General features: G+C 48.1%; 1 protein-coding gene across 2 annotated transcripts in view; it reads left to right on the forward strand.

Annotated features, from left to right (window-relative positions):
- The window catches only part of CFAP251 (cilia and flagella associated protein 251), an 80,408-nt gene that overhangs the window by 37,227 nt on the left and 23,613 nt on the right, over positions 1 to 19,568 (forward strand). For both annotated transcript variants that reach the window (XM_060121514.1, XM_060121513.1), the window contains exons 15-19: positions 272 to 456; positions 7,885 to 7,999; positions 8,629 to 8,792; positions 14,528 to 14,618; positions 14,829 to 14,972. In XM_060121514.1, the coding sequence (XP_059977497.1) occupies positions 272 to 456; positions 7,885 to 7,999; positions 8,629 to 8,792; positions 14,528 to 14,618; positions 14,829 to 14,972 (699 nt within the window). The remainder of the gene's footprint in view (positions 1 to 271; positions 457 to 7,884; positions 8,000 to 8,628; positions 8,793 to 14,527; positions 14,619 to 14,828; positions 14,973 to 19,568) is intronic.

The raw sequence follows: 19,568 nt of genomic DNA on the forward strand, positions 1-19,568 counted from the left end.
TTAGCTGTGTGACCTTGGGGAAACCACTGAACCTCTCTGAACATCTGTTTTCTCATCTGCAAAATGGGCACAACAGTACTGCTTTGCTGGGGAGTCGTGAGTATTAAATGGCATCATCTTGCTCCTAATGGATACTCCGTATTGGTAGCTTATTAGAAGTTTGGGCAAGTCTTCTCCTAGAAGGCCTGATGCTGTCTCTCCGCAGAAAAGGACTGTTGACTGACTTCGTTCACCTCAGTCCTCATGCGTATTCATCTGGGCTTCTCTGTAGATCGAGTATAATCTACTCAAGAGCTACAAAGACCACCTGGAAGTCCTGGACATTCAGCGAACCGACCAGGGCAGCTACCCCACCTGTATGGTCTGGTACCCACCACTTACCAAGGAGCTCTTCCTGCTCATTTGCAACAGTGGCTACAAAGTGAAGCTTTTCAATTCAACCACAAAAATGTGCAGGTAAGCACGGGAGCTTCCCGCTAATGGCATGTAAATCAGTTTCTCAGCGCCTGGCTTATTTCAAGTCGCACCTTAAGGACCTGCAAGCAGCTTGGCTACCATCACAACCCTCCTCCCTTTGCAGAGGAGGAAACTGAGGCACAGATAAGGGGGGAAGTTCTCACCAAAGGTCACATGGTTAGGAAGTGCCAGAGTCAGGATTCAAACCCAGAGCCCTTGTTTCTGAGCCCAGCACTGCACAGGGTTAAGGTACCCAGAGCTCAGTGCCGGAGGCTCAGGGAAGGAACTGGACCCCGAGGCTCCGGAGAAGTTGCTGATGTGTGATAAAATCTTCTGTTCTTCCCTCGTGGATAAAAACAGATAGTTTCAGAATGGACTTGAGGACATGGGGAGGGGGAAGGGTGAGCTGGGACAAAGTGGACATATATACACTACCAAATGTAAAATAGATAGCTAGTGGGAAGCAGCCGCATAGCACAGGGAGATCAGCTTGGTGTTTTGCGAACACCTAGAGGGGTGGGGTAGGGAGGGTGGGAGGGAGACACAAGAGGAAGGAGATATGGGGACAGTATGTATGCGTATAGCTGATTCACTTTGTTATAGAGCAGAAACTAACACACCATTGTAAAGCAATTATACTTCAATAAAGATGTTAAAAAACGACAAGATAGTTTCACCTGAATACTACCAGTTGTTTAATTTTTCTTATTCTTCGTTCTTAAAGGAGTTTTAAGTTCAACTAATAGCATTCTTTGTTCTCTCAGCAACTATTTACTGGGCCCCTACCTGAGCCAGGTGCTGTTCTAGGTGCTGAAGATGGAGATGAAAACAAAACAATGTTTCTGTCACCATGAAATTTGCATTTTATTGGGGAAGTGGAGTTCATGTTAGAAGCTGGGCTGGAGACCCATGTTTGAGGTCAGCACACCTGGTGGTTTAAAGCCATGAGATGAGAGAAGATTCCAGAGGGGAACGGTAGATGGAGAAGCGGTCAAAGGACCAAGCCCAGGGCATCCAAAGCTTAGCATCCTAGAGCAGTGGTTCCTCCATCCCAAAGTAGGTCTGCATCTATGGCTGGCCTCTTGTGCTGCTAGGCCTGTGGGTCCAGGCTTTGCCTCTCGTGATCAGCACTGATTATGGTGCACGATCCCTGTGTCGGGGCCCTGCATTTGTCATCCCGTTTCATCTGCAATAACCCTGCAAAGGATTGTGTCACTGGGGATCAGAGAGGTGATAAAACTTGCCTCAGGTCAAGCTGCTGGTCAGGGCAGGACTTGACCCTTGAACCAAGCTGTGACTTTGTCGTCTCCTGGGCATCACTGGGCCCTGCTGCAGCCCTGGCTTTGGAATCCCAGCTAGTCAGCCCTGGCAGGCAGCCTCTTTCTGCCTGTGGTTTGGCTGCCTCATGGATATGGCTGGGAAGAGCAGAGTCAGGAGAAACTGGAGGTGAGAATGCTTTAGTGACCCCACCGAGGAGGCGGAAGTCGAAAAACACCACCAGCAGCTGGCCCCATGCTTGAGGAGGACCTTTTTTTGGAAATGTATCTCAGATAAGATAGGTCCTCAAAAGGCCAGGATCTTCCCCCCCCACCCCACCGCCAATAACCCTTCTTAGAAGGGCCCAAGGAAAAATGACTGAAAAATGCCGTTTCATGTGGCAGGGACAGGAGAGAAATCCAGCACAATTTTTTTTTTAACTATTAAAACACTGGGAAGGAGACATTTGAAAGAAATATGTAAAAAGGAGTTTTAGGAACATTTCAGAGTCTTTGTACATCATCTTTAACGGACACAAACTTTTTGGACAAAGAATATCCCACAGATGTGCCCAGTTCTGAGAACCTCTGCGTTGGCTGAGCAGGTGTCTGGGGGATGCGGGATGGAGCGGCCCAGGCTTGGAGTTGCTGCTAACAGTTAGTAACAGCCACAGAGCCAAGCGGTGAGGAGCTTCTGCCACTGAAGATCAAGGGGAAATTAGCATAAAGCAAATTTCTTTCCTTTTTTTTTTTTTTTGCGGTACGCGGGCCTCTCACTGATGTGGCCTCTCCCGTTGCGGAGCACAGGCTCCGGACACGCAGGCTCAGCGGCCATGGCTCACGGGCCCAGCCACTCCACGGCATGTGGGATCTTCCTGGACCGGGGCACGAACCCGTGTCCCCTGCATCGGCAGGCGGACTCTCAACCACTGCGCCACCAGGGAAGCCTCCTTTTTTTTTTTTTGTTTAAATGTTTCCATCCATTGCATTTTTTGTTGCTATTATTTTTTTCTTCCAGTTTTATTGAGATATAATTGAAATACAGCACTATATAAGTTGAAGGTATACAGCATAATGATTTGACTTACATACATTGTGAAGTGATATCACAGTACGTTTAGTGAACATCCACCAGCTCCTATGGGTACAAAATTAAAGAAATAGAAAAACATTTTTTTGTATAACTTTTTATAACAGTTCTGTTTTTAAAAATTTATTATTTATTTATCTTAATTTTTGGCTGCGTCGGGTCTTAGTTGCGGCACGCGGGCTCCTCTCTAGTTCTGGTGCGTGGTTTTAGTTGCCCTGTGCGGCATGTGAGATGTTAGTCCCCCGACCAGGGCTTGAACCCGCGTCCCTTGCCTTGCAAGATGGGTTCTCAACCACTGGACCACCGGGGAGGTCCCTAGAGAAACATTTTTTTCTGTGAGATGAGAACTCTTAGGATTTACTCTCTTAACAGTTTTCATGTGTGACACAGAGCAGGGTTCCCTCTATTTACCATGTGGTACATCACATCCCTAGGACTTATTTATCCTGTAACTGGAAGTTTGTGCCTTTTGCCTGCCTTCATCCGGTTCCCCCTTCCCCCAACCCCTCCCTTCTGGTAACCACAAATCTGATCTCTTTTTCTATGAGTTTCTTTGTTTCTGAAGTATAATTGACCTATGACACTATATTAGTTCTCGTTACACAACATAGTGATTCTGTATATTTATGCATACTTCCATTCATTTCAACGTGATCACTACAATATGTCACTGTACAAAGATATTACATAGTTATTGACTATATTCTCCACGCTGTACATTTCATACCTGCGACTCATTTATTTTGTAACTGAAAGTTTGTACCACTTAATCTCCCTTACCTATTTCTTTCCTCCCCCCATGCCTCCTCCCCTCAGGCAGCCACCAGTTTGTTCTCTGTATCTGTAATTCTGTTTCTATTTTGTTACATTTGTTCATTCGTTTTGTTTTTTAGTTTCCACATATAAGTGAAATCATACAGTATTTGTCTTTCTCTGTCTGACTTATTTCACTTAGCATAATACCCTCTAGGTCCATCCATGCTGTCACAAATGACAGGATTTTTATTCCATTGTGTATCTTCTTTATCCATTCATCTTTTGATGGACATGTAGGTTTCTTCCATATATTAGCTATTGTAAGTAAAGCTGCAATGAACCTAGGGATGTGTACATCTTTTCGAATTAGTGCTTCCATTTAGAGCCATGAAGTTAGGAGTTTCTGCCGTTGAAGATCAATTGGAAATTAGTATAAAGCATCTTTCTTAAAAAAATAGTTTATTGAGGTGAAATTCACATAACATAAAACCAACCATTTTAAAGTGGACAAATCACTGGTATTTAGTCCATTCACAATGTTGTGCAACTACCACCTCTATCTAGTTAAACATTCTCATAGTTCCAAAGTAAAAACACCTTTGCATAAAGCATCTTTTAAGTTGTAGGAACAATAAAGCCCTGTAACCACAACTTAATTGGGAAGGAATTGCCTTTTGATGATACATCCAAAATGATTAAAAAATGCATTTAAAAGCATTTGGAAGAACGTGAAGAGGCAGTTCACAGACAAAGGCCAATAAAACCTATGAGCAGATGCTCACCAGTACATCAAAGATGCAAATGAAAACAAGACATCATTTTTCACAAATCAGATTAGCAAAGATAAAAATGATGGATGGCGCCCGGCGTTGGCAAGGGTGTAAGGGAACCAACCGGCTGTTGGCGGACGGGGTTGGGGGGTGTGGGGACAGCAGTTTGTTACCCTCTATTAAATTATAGCCTGTCTTCTGACTTCTAGGAATGTAGCCCACAGAAGTACTCACACAGGATGCCAAGACATAAGTAAAAGGATGTCTTGTTTGAAAATATTTTTAAAAATGGAAACAATCCAAATGTCCATTAATAGGGAATTAGTTAAATGATGGCTCGTCAGTACACTGAAACATGATGCTGCTTTTAGAAAAGGAAAAAGAAAAAAGAGATGATAGCTCTCTGCATAGTAACACGGAAATATCTCCAAGGCATGATATGAGATACAGCAAATTGCCAAATATGCATGAATATATTTTCATCTAAAATTATATTTATGTGACTTATATATTTTCATCTGAAATTATAATTATATGGGCTAGAATATATATAAAAGAAATCCTCGAGTCGCATACACCAAACTATTACCCATGATTATCTTGGGATAAAGGGGCAGCCATGTAGAGTTATGGGTAGATTTTCTACTTCATGTCTCAGTACTTGAAAATTTTCACAATGAATATGTAAAATGTTTTCAATCAGAAGAAAAAGATACTAATTTTATGAAATTGTTAGAAAATTTGACAGCACTAGGTAGCAGTTATATAGCTCCTACTATGTGCCAGGAACCGTTCTGAGTGCTTTATATATATTAACTTATTTAGTGCTCACTACAGTCTTATGGGGTAAATACTGTCATTATCCCTATTTTACCAGTGAGGGACCTGAGGCCCAGAGGGGTTGACTAGCTTGACTTTTTTTTTCTTTTGCTTATGTATAATTTAAATTAAGGTATAATTCATATACCATAACATTTACCATTTTCAGTGGTTTTTTACTATATTCACAAAGTTGTGTAACCATCATCACTATTTAATTCAAGAACATTTTCATTACCCCCCAAAAGATACCCCAAACCCATTAGCAGTCACTCCCCATTCACGTCCTTTCCCCACTGATCCCCCACTGCTCCACCCCTGGCAATACCAGTCTACTTTCTGTCTGTATGGATTTGTCTGTTCTGGACATTTCATGTAAATGGAATCATATAATACGTGACTTTTGGTGTCTTGTGTCTTAGCATCATGTTTTCAAGGTTCATCCATGGTGTAGCCTGTGTCAGTTCTTCATTCCTTTTAATGGCTGAATAGTATTCCATTGTATCCACAGACCACATTTTGTCTATTCATCCATCAGTTGTCAGTTGGGTTGTCTCTACTTTTTGGCTATTATGAACATTTGTGTATCAGTTTCTGTGTAGACATCTGTTTCATTCCTCTTGGATGTAGACCTAGAGGTAGAATTGCTGGATCATATGGTAACTATATTTAACCATTTGAGGAACTGCCAGACTGTTTTCCAAAGTAGCTGCACCACTTTACATTCCTGCCAGCAATATATGAAGGTTCCAGTTTCTCCACAACTTGCCCCTAATTTTTAAGGGTCAGAGCTGGGATTCAAACCAGAGCCTGTGCTCTTAACCATCCTCTTCCCTGCCTCTACCCACTCAATGATATTGGAGGAAAGTCCTTAAACATTTCTACTCAAACAACTAGAGAAGGGTGACCTATAATTAGCCGATGCCTTGTCTACCAGCTGGTCGTTTTAGTGTTTTTACCATTTCACCTAATCCTCTGTGCACGTAAACCTGATGCTGGGTCATCCAGCCTGATACTCTCCTGCGTCCTGCAGCCCAGTGGTCACGGTCAAGTCCGCCTTCAGAGTTCACCTCTGCTCACCTCTTCGGTTTTACCTCCCTCCACCAGCCTTCTTTTTCCTTTACGGTTTCTGCAGTTTTCAAGCAATAGTCCACGTCCCATACCTTTGACCTCCTGTGCCCACTGCCTGTTTTTCCGTTACCTCCGTATTTTCTCTGCCTTTCCAATTCACCTTCCCAAACTCAGCTCAGATGTCTCCTCATAGATGTCCCATCACTCCTTCCTCAGTGCAGGCTCTGTGCCGGGAATTTGCCTGTCATCTCACTTCTCCCCTCATGGTGCTTCCATGTCTGTTGTTCCTGCCAGGCTGTGAGGTTAGCAACAAAATCTCACTCATTTCTGAGTCCCGACCTCCCGTCACGGTGCCTGGCACAGAGAGGTGCTCAGGAGAGACATACAAGGAGCGTCTCCTCTTCCCACCAGACACGGGCTGGGTGCAGGGGACACGGGGAGAAAACACATCCAAACGATGAGGGGCTTAAAATATAATAAGATGAAATAGCTACCGTCCTTACCCTGGGGCAGACCCAAGTTTTGTGGGGTGTGAAGTGTATTTGGCTTTGTGGGTCCTCTTTTTAAAAAAAAAAATATATAATTAAGAATAAAAAGTGGGGACTTCCCTGGTGGCACAGTGGTTAAGAATCCACCTGCCAATACAGGGGACAAGGGTTTGATCCCTGGTCCGGGAAGATCCCACATGCCGTGGAGCAATTAAGCCCGTGTGCCACAACTACTAAGCCTGCGCTCTAGAGCCGCGAGCCACAACTGCTGAGCCCACAGGCCACAGCTACTGAAGCCCGCACGCCTAGAGCCTGTGCTCTGCAACAAGAGAAGCCACTGCAGTGAGAAGCCCATGCACCGCAGCGAAGAGTAGCCCCCGCTCGCGGCAACTAGAGAAAGAACGCATGTGGCAGCAAAGACCCAACACAGCCAAAATAAATAAATAAATAAATAAATTAAAATAAGCTACAAGGATATACTGTAAAAAATATATATTAAAAAAAAAAAGAATAAAAAGTGGCTAGTGCCCCTCCCAGGCCTCAGGAGGTATGTGTGCAAGGAAGATGCTCAAGTCTGGCCAGCTTCAGGGAAAATCCACCTCTGGGCTTGAGGTCCTGTCCGGGAGCCTCCCCTGAGATCAGATTCCTAATTAGCGTAAGAGTGTCTGAATTCAGAAGTCGGACTGCTGTGAGGGTGCGATTCATTACAGTTTGATGCGCAGATGGATTTTTGGGGATCCGCGCATTGCCTGTAGACCTGCTGTCAGCTCTCTGGACACCAGGCTGAGGTCTTGGCCCCGCTGTGGGGATGGGGGTGTTTCCTCGCACCCTGCTGACGTTCCTCCCGTCCTTGCAGCATTTTTCCCATCCCTTGTTCGCATGCACGTTCTCGAGGCATAATGTTCCCTTCACTCAGCTGTCAAGGAGGAAAGTCAGAGCCGTGGCTGTGAAGAGCATCCTTCACAAGCAGAGTTTCCCCAGAGAGTTTGCCGTTTGGAGCTGTTGCCCCTTATTTACGGCCGCTGTTAGCAGTTGAGGGAGAGGTTCTTACAATGAGCTTAGCAGCAAGACAGGAAATTCAGAATTTAAAAAGTATAGGGCAACGTGAAAGGGAGTGAGTCATAAAACCTGTGTTGGGATCTGTGGAATTTAGAAAGCGTTCCTTTTTTCTCTTGCAGAAAGACACTCCTCGGGCCAGTTTACGGATCTCCCATTGAGCAGATACAAATCCTCCCAGTGAAAACCCCTCTGGAACTTCAGAAGCGCTACATGGTGTTTATTAACAGGGACAAGGTACCAGCCCTTTGCTCTCTGCCCCGTAAGGTGACCGTGTACTTGGAGCCGGAGGCAGTCTCAGGTATTGCAAGACTCAAGAACAACGGCTTTCACAGCCAAGCCCGCGACTCCCATCCTGCTTCACAGTGAAAATGGCCATGAATGAGCGGGAATGACTCTCAGAAGAGTCACCTCATTTTCTCTACTCCCAAAAGTACAAGACACATGGTCCACCAAGGGGTTTTTCTTTTCTGATTTCTTTACAAGGAAAAATCTTATAAAGACATACAAGTTAGTTACACTTAGTTGTATATTTGATGACTAATCTATATGGGAAGGCGTAAAATCATAAGATGCCAGAATTGTCCTGGAAAAGCCTGGACATGTGACCATGAAGATAGGAGGGAAGCTTCCTTTCTGTGTCCCTGGTGGAACCTGCGTCTCTTCTCCCAAGGGACCACCGTGCAGGGCACAGTGTATGCGAAGCCCCAGCCATGTGAAATGCAGCTCTCACACACTGAGATGTCTGGTTCTAGATACACAGGTCCTTCCCTTAAACAGATCTGGAGGTTACAGGTGACCCTGCCAGGCCTGGCCTGGGGCCCGGTTATCTGAGTCTGAATATCTAGTTACATCTTCCTTTCTAGGTTGGACTTCAGATCTTACCAGTTGATGGCAACCCACATAAGACATCTGCTCTTATATGCCACCCCAGCGGGGCGGCTGGAATGGACGTTTCCTATGACGGCCGCTACACCTTCACAGCAGGAGGGCAGGACCGGTCGGTGGTGCAGTGGGAAATCAATTTAAGGTACGTGATGCGGCGAGAAGCTTGGCCCCATAAGAAGGGTGTCAAGTGGAGACCCCTTCTTTTCACTCAGGAACAGCAGGCAGGTATTAAACCCCTACAACATGCCAGGCACTGTGCTAGGCCTGCGGGTACAAAGACAGCCAAGACTCAGGCATTGCCTTTGGCGTGCTCCCTGCAACACCCGCTCATATTAATGTGCAGACAAAAGGTTACTGTTCTGTCCCAGGGACCCATGGTATTTGCAGGTGAGGCCATGTGATTCCACCTCGCTCACCCGGGCCCCATGAGTTACTTCTCACCCTGTCGCCGCCTGCAAATTCACACCAGTTAGAGAGATCTAGCCTGAATCTCCAAAGAGTGTGTTACAGAAATAGTAAGAGTATCGTTTGAAATGTGTATTTTCAGTCTACTCTTCTCACCCCCCTGCCCTGAGCTGAGAATCTCTGCCTAGGGCGAGGCTGGAGAATTGCATGGTTGAGCATCAGAGAGACACGGACTTTGAAGTCAAAGAGACAAGGGTTCAAATCTGAAGCCTACTCTCTGCTAGCTGTGGGCCCGAGGGCAGGTTTCTTAGCAGCTCTGATCTTTGGATTCCTTGTCTGTGAAATGAGGGTACATGGGGGTAAAAATAGGGACTTTTACAGGATCCTTGTAAGGATCAGGTAGGCTGGTATATGTAAAGCACACAGCACAGAGATAAGGACTCAGCAAATTAATCATTTCCTTTTGTCTCTTCTTCCTTATCAAGGCATTTGCTTATGAGCTCAGGATCTTTGTTACTAAAAAAGGGGGCACCCACTGTGGTGATCCTCTCATCTCCCCAAATTCAGCGAGCAGCCCCAGGGTAGAGCCAGTTCCTTGCCTGACCACCTTCTCCAAGCCCCTGCCTCTCAGCCAGGGTCCCATTGAGGAGCTGGGTAAAAGCAGCTCGGAGACACCAAGCTTCCTAAAAGAACGAACCTGATTCATGGCTCCCAGTAAAAGCATGCCCCTTACTGTCTGCCACGTGCACATCTTTCTTCTGTGCAGACATCGAAGCTTCGCCCCTTAACCTGAATAGGAGCAAGAACAGCCAGGTTAATCCGCTTTGGAACCGCGGGGGTTTCAGTTTGCATTTGCAGCTCTGACCTTCACCTCTGCCTTCACCTAAGAGGGCAGATCTTGGGAATTTAGAAGCTGGAGGTGAGCTCTCCCCTTGAAAAGAACCTCCTGATCACATCCCCAGAATGAGCTGCTTAATTCTTGGACACTAGCCTGTTACCTGGACTGATGGGGCAAGCAACACCCTGGTGAGAGAACAGAGTCTTCCTTTTTTCGTTTTTGTCCTCTTCTCAATCATCTTGGGATCTGCACTAGTAGAGATTTAAAAAAAAAAAAAAAAGCACCCACTTTCCAGTAGCTTTCCTGTGCATGGCCAGAGTCCAGGCTTCTGAGAACTTCAGTTTAATCTGTTTCAGGGACAAAAGATCATTATAAACTAATTAGCACTTCATTGCTGCTTCTGGTGTTTTAATATGTTCAGTGCTTCACTAATGGGAAGAAATATAAAAACCCTAAACAAGTAAACAAACAAAATTCCCTACCAGATCTACTGATGGTGAGTCGTAGGGTGAAATGAAGATGATAAGTCCTCTCACGTTCACATTATTTTAACCAGTGCACTCCTAGGCCCCCAAACTATCATTGCAGCATCTCAAACTTCCCCTGGGAGACCCCTTCCCTCATCTTTCCCCCTGTCTTGTCTGGCAGGCCACCCTCTTTCTCTCCTTGTCTGGCATCTGTTTTAAAATCCCCCATTTTTGTGCTCAACCTCACACCCCCCTGTAATCCTGCTGCCTTGCTCAGACAAGAGCAGAAAGACCTGGATTCAAATCCCACCTCCCCTACTACTTGCTGTGTGACCTGAGGCAAGTCCCTTCCCTTCCCTGAGTCTCAGTTTCTCTGTTAAATGGGGATATTATCACCATGTTCAGAGCTGTTTTGAGGGTGGTGATTTCTACCATTGCTATTCCCCCTCCTCCCTCCCTCCCCCCGTCCCCTCCCCTCCCCTCCCCCTCCCCTCCTCCCCTCCCTCCCTCCCCCCGTCCCCTCCCCTCCCCTCCCCTCCCCCTCCCCCTCCTCCCCCTCCCCATCTCCCCTCCTCCCCCTCCTCCCCCTCCTCCCCTCCTCCCCCTCCCCCTCCCCCTCCTCCCCTCCTCCCCCTCCCCCTCCCCCTCCTCCCCTCCCCCTCCCCCTCCCCTCCTCCCCCTCCCCTCCCCCTCCCCCTCCCCCTCCCCCTCCCCTCCCCCTCCCCTCCCCCTCCCCTCCCCCTCCCCTCCCCTCCTCCCCCTCCCCTCCCCCTCCCCTCCCCCTCCCCTCCCCTCCTCCCCCTCCCCATCTCCTCTCCTCCCCCTCCCCATCTCCTCTCCTCCCCCTCCCCCTCCCCCTCCTCCCCTCCTCCCCCTCCCCCTCCTCCCCTCCTCCCCCTCCCCTCCCCCTCCCCCTCCTCCCCTCCCCCTCCCCCTCCCCCTCCCCCTCCTCCCCTCCCCCTCCCCTCCCCCTCCTCCCCTCCTCCCCCTCCCCCTCCTCCCCTCCTCCCCCTCCCCTCCCCCTCCCCCTCCTCCCCTCCCCTCCCCTCCCCCTCCTCCCCTCCTCCCCCTCCCCTCCCCCTCCCCTCCCCTCCCCTCCCCCTCCTCCCCCTCCCCTCCCCTCCCCTCCCCTCCCCTCCCCTCCCCTCCCCCTCCTCCCCCTCCCCTCCCCTCCCCTCCCCTCCCCTCCCCTCCCCTCCCCTCCCCCTCCTCCCCTCCCCCCCTCCCCTCCCCTCCCCCTCCTCCCCTCCCCTCCCCTCCCCCCCCTCCCCTCCCCTCCCCCTCCTCCCCTCCCCTCCCCCCTCCTCCCCTCCCCTCCCCTCCCCCTCCTCCCCTCCCCTCCCCCTCCTCCCCTCCCCTCCCCTCCCCCTCCTCCCCTCCCCTCCCCTCCCCTCCCCCTCCCCTCCCCCTCCCTCCCCTCCTCCCCTCCCCTCCCTCCCCCTCCCCTCTCCCTCCCTCCCCCCTCCTCCCCTCCCCTCCCCCCTCCCCTCCCCCTCCCCCCCTTTTTTTTTGCGGTATGTGGGCCTCTGACTGTTGTGGCCTCTCCCATTGCGGAGCACAGGCTCCGGACGCGCAGGCTCAGCGGCCACGGCTCACGGGCCCAGCCGCTCCGCGGCACGTGGGATCTTCCGGGACCGGGGCATGAACCCGTGTCCCCTGCATCGGCAGGTGGACTCTCAACCACTGCGCCACCAGGGAAGCCCCCCCCCCCCCCGCTTTTTTTTTTGTTGTTGTTGTTGCTAACATGAAAGCCTTTGTTTTTAATTTGGTTGATACACATTTGACAAAATATTTTAGAATAAAATAATCCATGAACAGGCACAAGGTATTTACAGTAACAACTGTGAAAAACATAAAACTGATGTATTCTTAAACAGTAAAGTCTATTTATAAATTTTTTTGTCGTGAATCCGGAAGACTTTCAGTTCTGCTCATTACCCTGGTCTGAAGCCCCGACAGATGGTGTGTAAGGCCCAGGAGTAGGAGGTGCAACTCTAACACATTTGGCAAGTAAGGACCATCTGTTGGTTTGAGCTCACAGGGAAGTGAAGGGCCAGATCTTGGGGTTAGGTGCCCTTTCTCCTCCCCCTGCTTTCCCTCCTCCCCCTCCCCCTCCCCCCCTAGGGAGCGTTTACTGGGCTCTTGCTATATGCTGGTTGCTGTGCTCACTGTTTCTTGGGCTTTAGCTCATTCCCCACAGCACTGAGTGTATTTCTGGGCACACACACAGTAGGTTTTCAATAAATGTACCTCCATCTTGTGCCTCAATGACCTCTTTTTTTGTGGCAAGCATTAGAACCCAACTTAGGCAGAAAGGGGAAGTTACGAGCGGGTCCTGGGGTCTCGGGTCACCGTACTGCGGGGAGAGCAGGCCAGCCCGCCCTCAGCGTTTGCTCTCAGCTCGCCTCTGCTGTTGCTGTCACTCTCTGCAGAGCTGAATTTCGTCACTCAGTGGGAACTCGGCCACTGACAGTCCCCAGATTTCACACCAGAGAGAGGGAGTCTCTTGCCCCAGCTCTGGTGGGACAAGCCCAGCCCTGTCCCTCTGGCTCTCAGGTCAGCTGAGCTGACAGTGGCCAGGAAGCAGGGGACATGGTGTAGTCCTGACTGCTGGAGGGCCGTTCCCAGAGAATCCAGAGCTCTGTGAGCCTGTCCCCTGGGGCCTTCCAGGTGGTGACAGTCTCCTCCATGTCACTTGGGCCTTTACCTGGCCCTGCTTCAGAATCAAATGGCCAATAGTGGCCTCACTGCCCTCAGAGCCTGTTGGGATTGGGCCTGGGCCTGGCCTGGAGGCCACAGAGCGGGAGCCCTCTCAGCTGGACACCTGCCTCGATGGGTAATATCAGAGCCAAGAGCCAGGTGAAGACTGAGCCCTACTGGAGACGGTCCTCAGGCCCGCCTGGACCCCAGGCCCACCTGGAGAGTACACCAGCTCCATGGACCTCACGCAGCCTGCTTGGGTGGGGCTTGTGCGGGGCTGTGACAAGAGGACCGAGGACTGTTCTGTGGCTGACTCTTGCAGGAGAGCTGTAGGTGCACCTCAACACCCAGTTCAACAGTAATCATAGTCCTGAGCCAGGCCCTGGGCTTTCCATGTACTGTCTGATGTGTCCCCACAGCCATCCTGTGACGTAGGCACTGTTGGTATCCCTGTTGTACAGATCTGGAAACTAGCTCCAAGGGGTTCAGTGATCTGCCCAAGCTATGGAGTAATGTGCTGGGGCTGGGATTCGCATCAACCCCACACCTCAACAAAGATTCATCACAGGAGAAAAATAAAGGGCTTCACGTGGAATCCTTTCTGTGCGCTCACTTTAATTCTCACAACAATCCCCTGAGGCAGACCCTGTAATTATTTCCATTTTACAGAATAGGAAGCTGAGGCCCTGAGTGGTTAAGTCACTTGCCCATGATCACCCTGCTTGCAAGTGGCAGAGCCAGGGCTCACAGGCATGTCCCTTTGACTCCAGCTTCTGTATACATAACCACTTCCCCGCCATGGTCTGCACAAAGTGTGTCTTAATAACCCTACAAAGCGGCTAATGGTCTGATTAGCAAAAATCCAGTTAGTGGATTATTAAGATGATTTCATATTATTATTAGCATTTTGTATGAGGTAAAGTCAGCCTCATACAAAAAGTAGGTTTTCTTACCACTTAAAGGGCCTATTTTTGGAAAAATCTGACCCTGTGTTAGAGAGCAGAGGGCTATTTTTATCTGACTGGCTTGGGTCCCTTGCGGCCTCCAGAGTTTTTATGGAAGCAATTAGCGACGGCCATCCACCTGTGCCACGTCCCATTCTTCTGGCTCTGGTCACATGCAGATCTAAAGTTACAGGAGGGCCACTGGGGAGACTGTGGACTCACCACCCTCCCTCCCTCCCCCCCCCCAGAGATTTCAGACAAATTGCCAGGCATCTGCCCTGTCATCCACGAGAGAATATCATCGTCATTAAGGCGGGTGCCCTGTACCACCGGGTTCCACATTTGAAATTGAATTTTCCATTTGCAGCTTCATTTTGGAGGGAATTTACTTAACAAGTTTACAGAGACCCTAATCGTATCCTCGCTGTAATACCCTCCGGAGGTCCGCAGCTGGGCAGCCTTGCGGTGCATTGTGTTCCTGACTGACTGCTGGCTAATAACGATGTTTCTCTCATTGTTCTAGTGCCCTGGAGGCAGCAGTTTCTCTTGGGGGCGAAGACCTGACCCCATTCTATGGTCTGGTGTCTGGTGGCAGGGAAGGAAAATTCTACAGGGTAACTATCCTCAGAGTAAACACTTCCTGGTAACATCTAGTTAAGTCTGTAAAACAGATGTGCCCGGGGTTAACCTTCTTGCTTTTTGCCAAAGCTGTTTTCCCCACTGAGCTTAAAATGTACTTTTTAGAAAATGTCCTTGAAGTCTAAATGGCTGCTTCAGACTTAAGCCAAAAATGCATGTTGTGTTTCCACTTCATTTCCACATAGGAGCTGGAAGACTATTTTTACTATTCTCAGCTCCGTAGTCAAGGTATTGATACAATGGAGACCAGAAAGGTGTCGGAACACATCTGCCTGTCGGAGCTTCCTTTTGTCATGAGAGCAATTGGCTTTTACCCATCGGAAGAGAAGGTAGGTAGAATGAAAACAAGAACAGCCGTGCGATGTGTTATTTATAAAAACGACCTCAGGGAGCAATCATTATAGGTCAAAGTAAAAATTTAACACTATTCTTACGTAAATGGATCAGAAAGGAGGTCCTGGGCATAGCAGATGCACTGCTTAGAAACAGACTTGCCATAAAGATATTCTTGTAAGGCGGATTCCTTACCAGAGTTTGATGTTGGTAAGAGCATGGGCTTTGGGATTAGACAGAAGGCCCCTAGCTGCATGAGGCCCAGCCTTATCCAGTTCAAAGAGTTGATGCCCGCACAGCACTTGGCACAGAGTAGGCTACGTAGGAAGAGCTCACTAAATGCTCGCTGTTGTGATCCTTTCCCTGTAGTTGCCATTCACCTGGCCTGTGTGAATGGGCTGCTCCTGTGAGGTGGGTGCTCATCCCGGGCTGCAGATGGAGCTCAGGAGATGCAGCCGCTCCTCAGAGCCTCGTAGCACACCCCATCTGTAAGGGGCTCCCAACAGGGACCCGAGGAAATGGTCCTCGTGGAAACTGTGGCTTAAAATGCAACTGATTGGGTTCTCTTACTGGAAATGCTAACACATTCTCATCGTAGAAAGTTTGGAAAAGATACACAAGTGGAATGAAGAAAATAATTACCTATAATCCCAGTACACAGAGACAACAGTTATTGGTATCTTCCTGGATTGATTTATATATAATGTGTGTGTATATATATATATATATATATATATATATATATATATATACACATAATTTTAAAAAAACTAATGGGTACCATATTGAATATATATTTTTATCCTATATTTTCACTTGAAATTATGTAATACGCATTTCCCATTTCATTAACAATTCTCTGAAAACTTGATTTATAAAGGATATAGCTTAATTTTAAAACTTTGTCTGATTTAGAAAATAGACCTGTAAAGAAGAAAATAGAAATGCCTCAGAGGTAATCATTATTAACATTCTGGTGGACTTCCTCTATTGTTTTATGTTTAGATATAGATAAACAAAGAATTGTCATTATATGGTGTATATAGGTATATATGTCAACATTTTGCAGAGTACGTGTGTATGTATATGTATACGTGTATAGCAACATTCTCAGTAACTGTTGTTTTGTGAGCATGTGGTGAAAATTCCTCGATAATATGCTTTTTACCTCTGGCTTTATTAAGATATAATTGACATATAACATTGTGTGCATTTAAGATATTCAATATAGTGATTTTATATACGTATAAATTAAAAAATTATTACCACTGTGTGGTTAGTTAACACATCCATCCCCTTGCATAGTTACAATTTTTTGTGTGTGATGAGAACTTTAAAAATCTACTACGTTTGCAACTTTCAAATATACTGTACTGTATTGTTAACTAGAGCCCCCATGCTGTACCTTACATCCCCAGGACATGTGTATCTTATAATTGGGAGTTTGTACCCTTTGACCACTTTTCACCCATTTCTCCCACTCCCCACCCCCTGCCCCTGGCAACCACCAATCTGTTTCTGTTTCTGTGAGTTTGTTTGTTTTTGTTTTTGTTTTTGTTTGCAGTACGCAGGCCTCTCACTGTTGTGGCCTCTCCCATTGCGGAGCATAGGCTCCAGACGCGCAGGCTTAGTGGCCACGGCTCACGGGCCCAGCCGCTCCGCGGCATGTGGGATCTTCCTGGACCGGGGCACAAACCCGTGTCCCCTGCATCGGCAGGCAGACTCTCAACCACTGCGCCACCAGGGAAGCCCTCTTGTTTTCTTGATAAAAGCCATTCTGACAGGTGTGAGGTGATAGCTCATTGTGGTTTTGACTTGCATTTCCCTTATGGTTAGTGATGTGAGCACCTTTTCATGTACTTATTGATCATTTGAATATCTTCTTTAGAAAAATGTCTATTCAGGTCTTCTGCCCATTTTTTAAGTGGGTTATTTGGCTTTTTGCTATTGGTTGTGAGTCCCTTATGTATTTTAGATATCAACCCCTTATCAGATATGTGTGGTTTGCAAATATTTCCTCCCATTCTGTAGGTTGCTTTTTCATTTTGTCGATTGTTTCTTTTGCTGTGCAGAAGCTTTTTTTTTTTTTTGCGGTACGCAGGCCTCTCACTGCTGCGGCCTCTCCCGTTGCGGAGCACAGACCCCGGATGCACAGGCTCAGCGGCCATGGCCCACGGGCCCAGCCGCTCCACGGCATGTGGGATCCTCCCAGACCGGGGCACGAACCCGCGTCCCCTGCATCGGCAGGCGGACTCTCAACCACTGCGCCACCAGGGAAGCCCTGTGCAGAAGCTTTTTGGTTTGCTATAGACAACATGCTTTCGAAAGGCTGTATACTCAGTTGATCCATTCCCCAGTTGACAGACACATAGGTTGTCTGAAGTATTTTGGCTGTCAGAGACATGGCTGTGATGCACATCTCTGTGTATGGTTTTTGCATACTTCTCTGATTATTTTCCTGGGTCAGAGTCCTAGAAATAGAATTACTGGGTCAGAGAATATGAACTTTAAGGCCCATTGCCAAATAGTTTTCCAGAAATGTAGCATTTTGCAGCTCACCATCAAACATACATAACTCCTGAAACCCAGCTAAGACTCAATGTTCACATTAGGTGTCCGAGCACATTTTAGTGATGTGAGCTGTGGTCCCAGTCATTTCCCTTGGCTTCAGTGGCCTACCCAGAATCACCTTGTTTTGGGTGCTCCAAGTATGACTGGAAGGTGACTTTTATTCTCCAAGTAGCATCTGGAGAAATGAGTTTTCAGAGCCCATAAACCCAGCTGGGTCTTGAATGAGTACCTTAAAAACATCAGGGGGACTTCCCTGGTGGCGCAGTGGTTAAGAGGCCACCTGCCAGTGCAGGGAACACGGGTTCAAGCCCTGGTCCGGGAAGATCCCACATGCTGCAGAGCAACTAAGCCCGTGCACCACAACTACTGAGCCTGTGCTCTACAGCCCACAAGCCAAAACTGCTGAGCCCCCGTACCACAACTACTGAAGGCCATGGGCTCTAGAGCCCGTGCTCTGCAACAAGAGAAGCCACAGCAATGAGAAGCCCGCGCACCACAACGAAGAGTAACCCCCGCTCGCTGCAACTAGAGAAAGCCTGCGTGCAGCAGCAAAGACGCAACACAGCCAAAAAAAAAAAAAGTCAGGGATTCTTTAAGCTCCTCAAAAGGTCTTTTGACCAGTGTTCATTTTGTAAAAGTATATGGTCAGAAACAGAAGCAACTACCCGTAAAGTTTGTGCAACCCACATAAAAGTGTTCCGTAGAGCTGTGTTTCTAAAGCATGTTCCTTAGAACATTGTTTCCCAAACTGGCAACCTGCAACAGAATTACCTGGAGCATTTATTAAAAAATCAGATTCCTGGGCCCCATCCCAGATCTAGCCAATCAGAATCTCAGTGCATGGGGCCTGGGAGTCTGCATTTTCCACTTTGCCCCTTACCTGGTAGTCCAGCCGGGAAGAGGCCCTCCTCCACAGTGCCGCACAGACTCAGTTGCTACCTTCAGTGTCTAAGGATCATATTCATATGAAACTCACCAAAATGCCATCATGGGGGCTTCCCTGGTGGCGCAGTGGTTGAGAGTCCGCCTGCCAATGCAGGGGACACGGGTTTGTGCCCCGGTCCGGGAAGATCCCACGTGCCGTGGAGCGGCTGGGCCCATGAGCCATGGCCGCTGAGCCTGCGCGTCCGGAGCCTGTGCTCCGCAACGGGAGAGGCCACAACAGTGAGAGGCCTGCGTACCGCAAAAAAAAAAAAAAAACCATCATGAGCCATATGTCTCACATTTCCTGTAAGCACTCAGGAGCCTCTCTCTGATGGCTGCAGATCCAAGCCTTCCTACTAGGGAAGCAGCACTGGGTAGCGTCTGGGAGCACAGGCTCCTGGGTCAGGTGGCTCTGGGTTTGACTCCTGACTATAACCACTCGCCAGCTGTGAGACTTGGTCAAGTTTCTGAACCTCTCTAAGCCTCAGTTTCCTCATCTGTAGAATGGGGCTAATAGTAGTACCCAGCCCCTGGAATTATTGTGACGATTAAATGAGTATCTGATTAGTACAGTACAGGGCACATGTTAAATGTTTGAAAAAACACCATCCAGTGTTATTACCTCCACCATCCATCCTATCCTCGTCTCTGCATGTGTGATTATAAAAGGCCTTTAGATGAAGGTCTCTGACCCTGTGGATCTTTGTTTGCAATACCCTCTCTAAAATCAGTTTTTTATTTTCTTGATTTGTCTGGTAAAGAGACTTTATGTAAATGGCCGAAAGTCGTCAAGCTGACGGCAGCCTTCTCACTCAGGATTCTTGATTTTAAACCCTGGGCCCGTGTAAATGTGTCCTCTGCAGTCCTGCTTTGTCGATAAGGGAATTCTGGGTGTTTATCCTTTGTGACTGTCACCCACCTGCCACACGAATCGCTGAAGGAGGAGGGTGGCACAGAGTGGCTGTGGTTTTTCTGCTTCCTCTAGAAGTAAGAAGTGTAATTACCAAATGCTCACTCCGTTGTCCTATCATTGGCCAAAAATAATAAAGCTTAACAACCTATTGAAATCTTGCTGATGAGTAAAAAGTACCCAGAGG

The sequence above is a fragment of the Lagenorhynchus albirostris genome, chromosome 14 (genome assembly GCF_949774975.1).
Source record: "Lagenorhynchus albirostris chromosome 14, mLagAlb1.1, whole genome shotgun sequence".
Classification (NCBI taxonomy): domain Eukaryota; kingdom Metazoa; phylum Chordata; class Mammalia; order Artiodactyla; family Delphinidae; genus Lagenorhynchus; species Lagenorhynchus albirostris.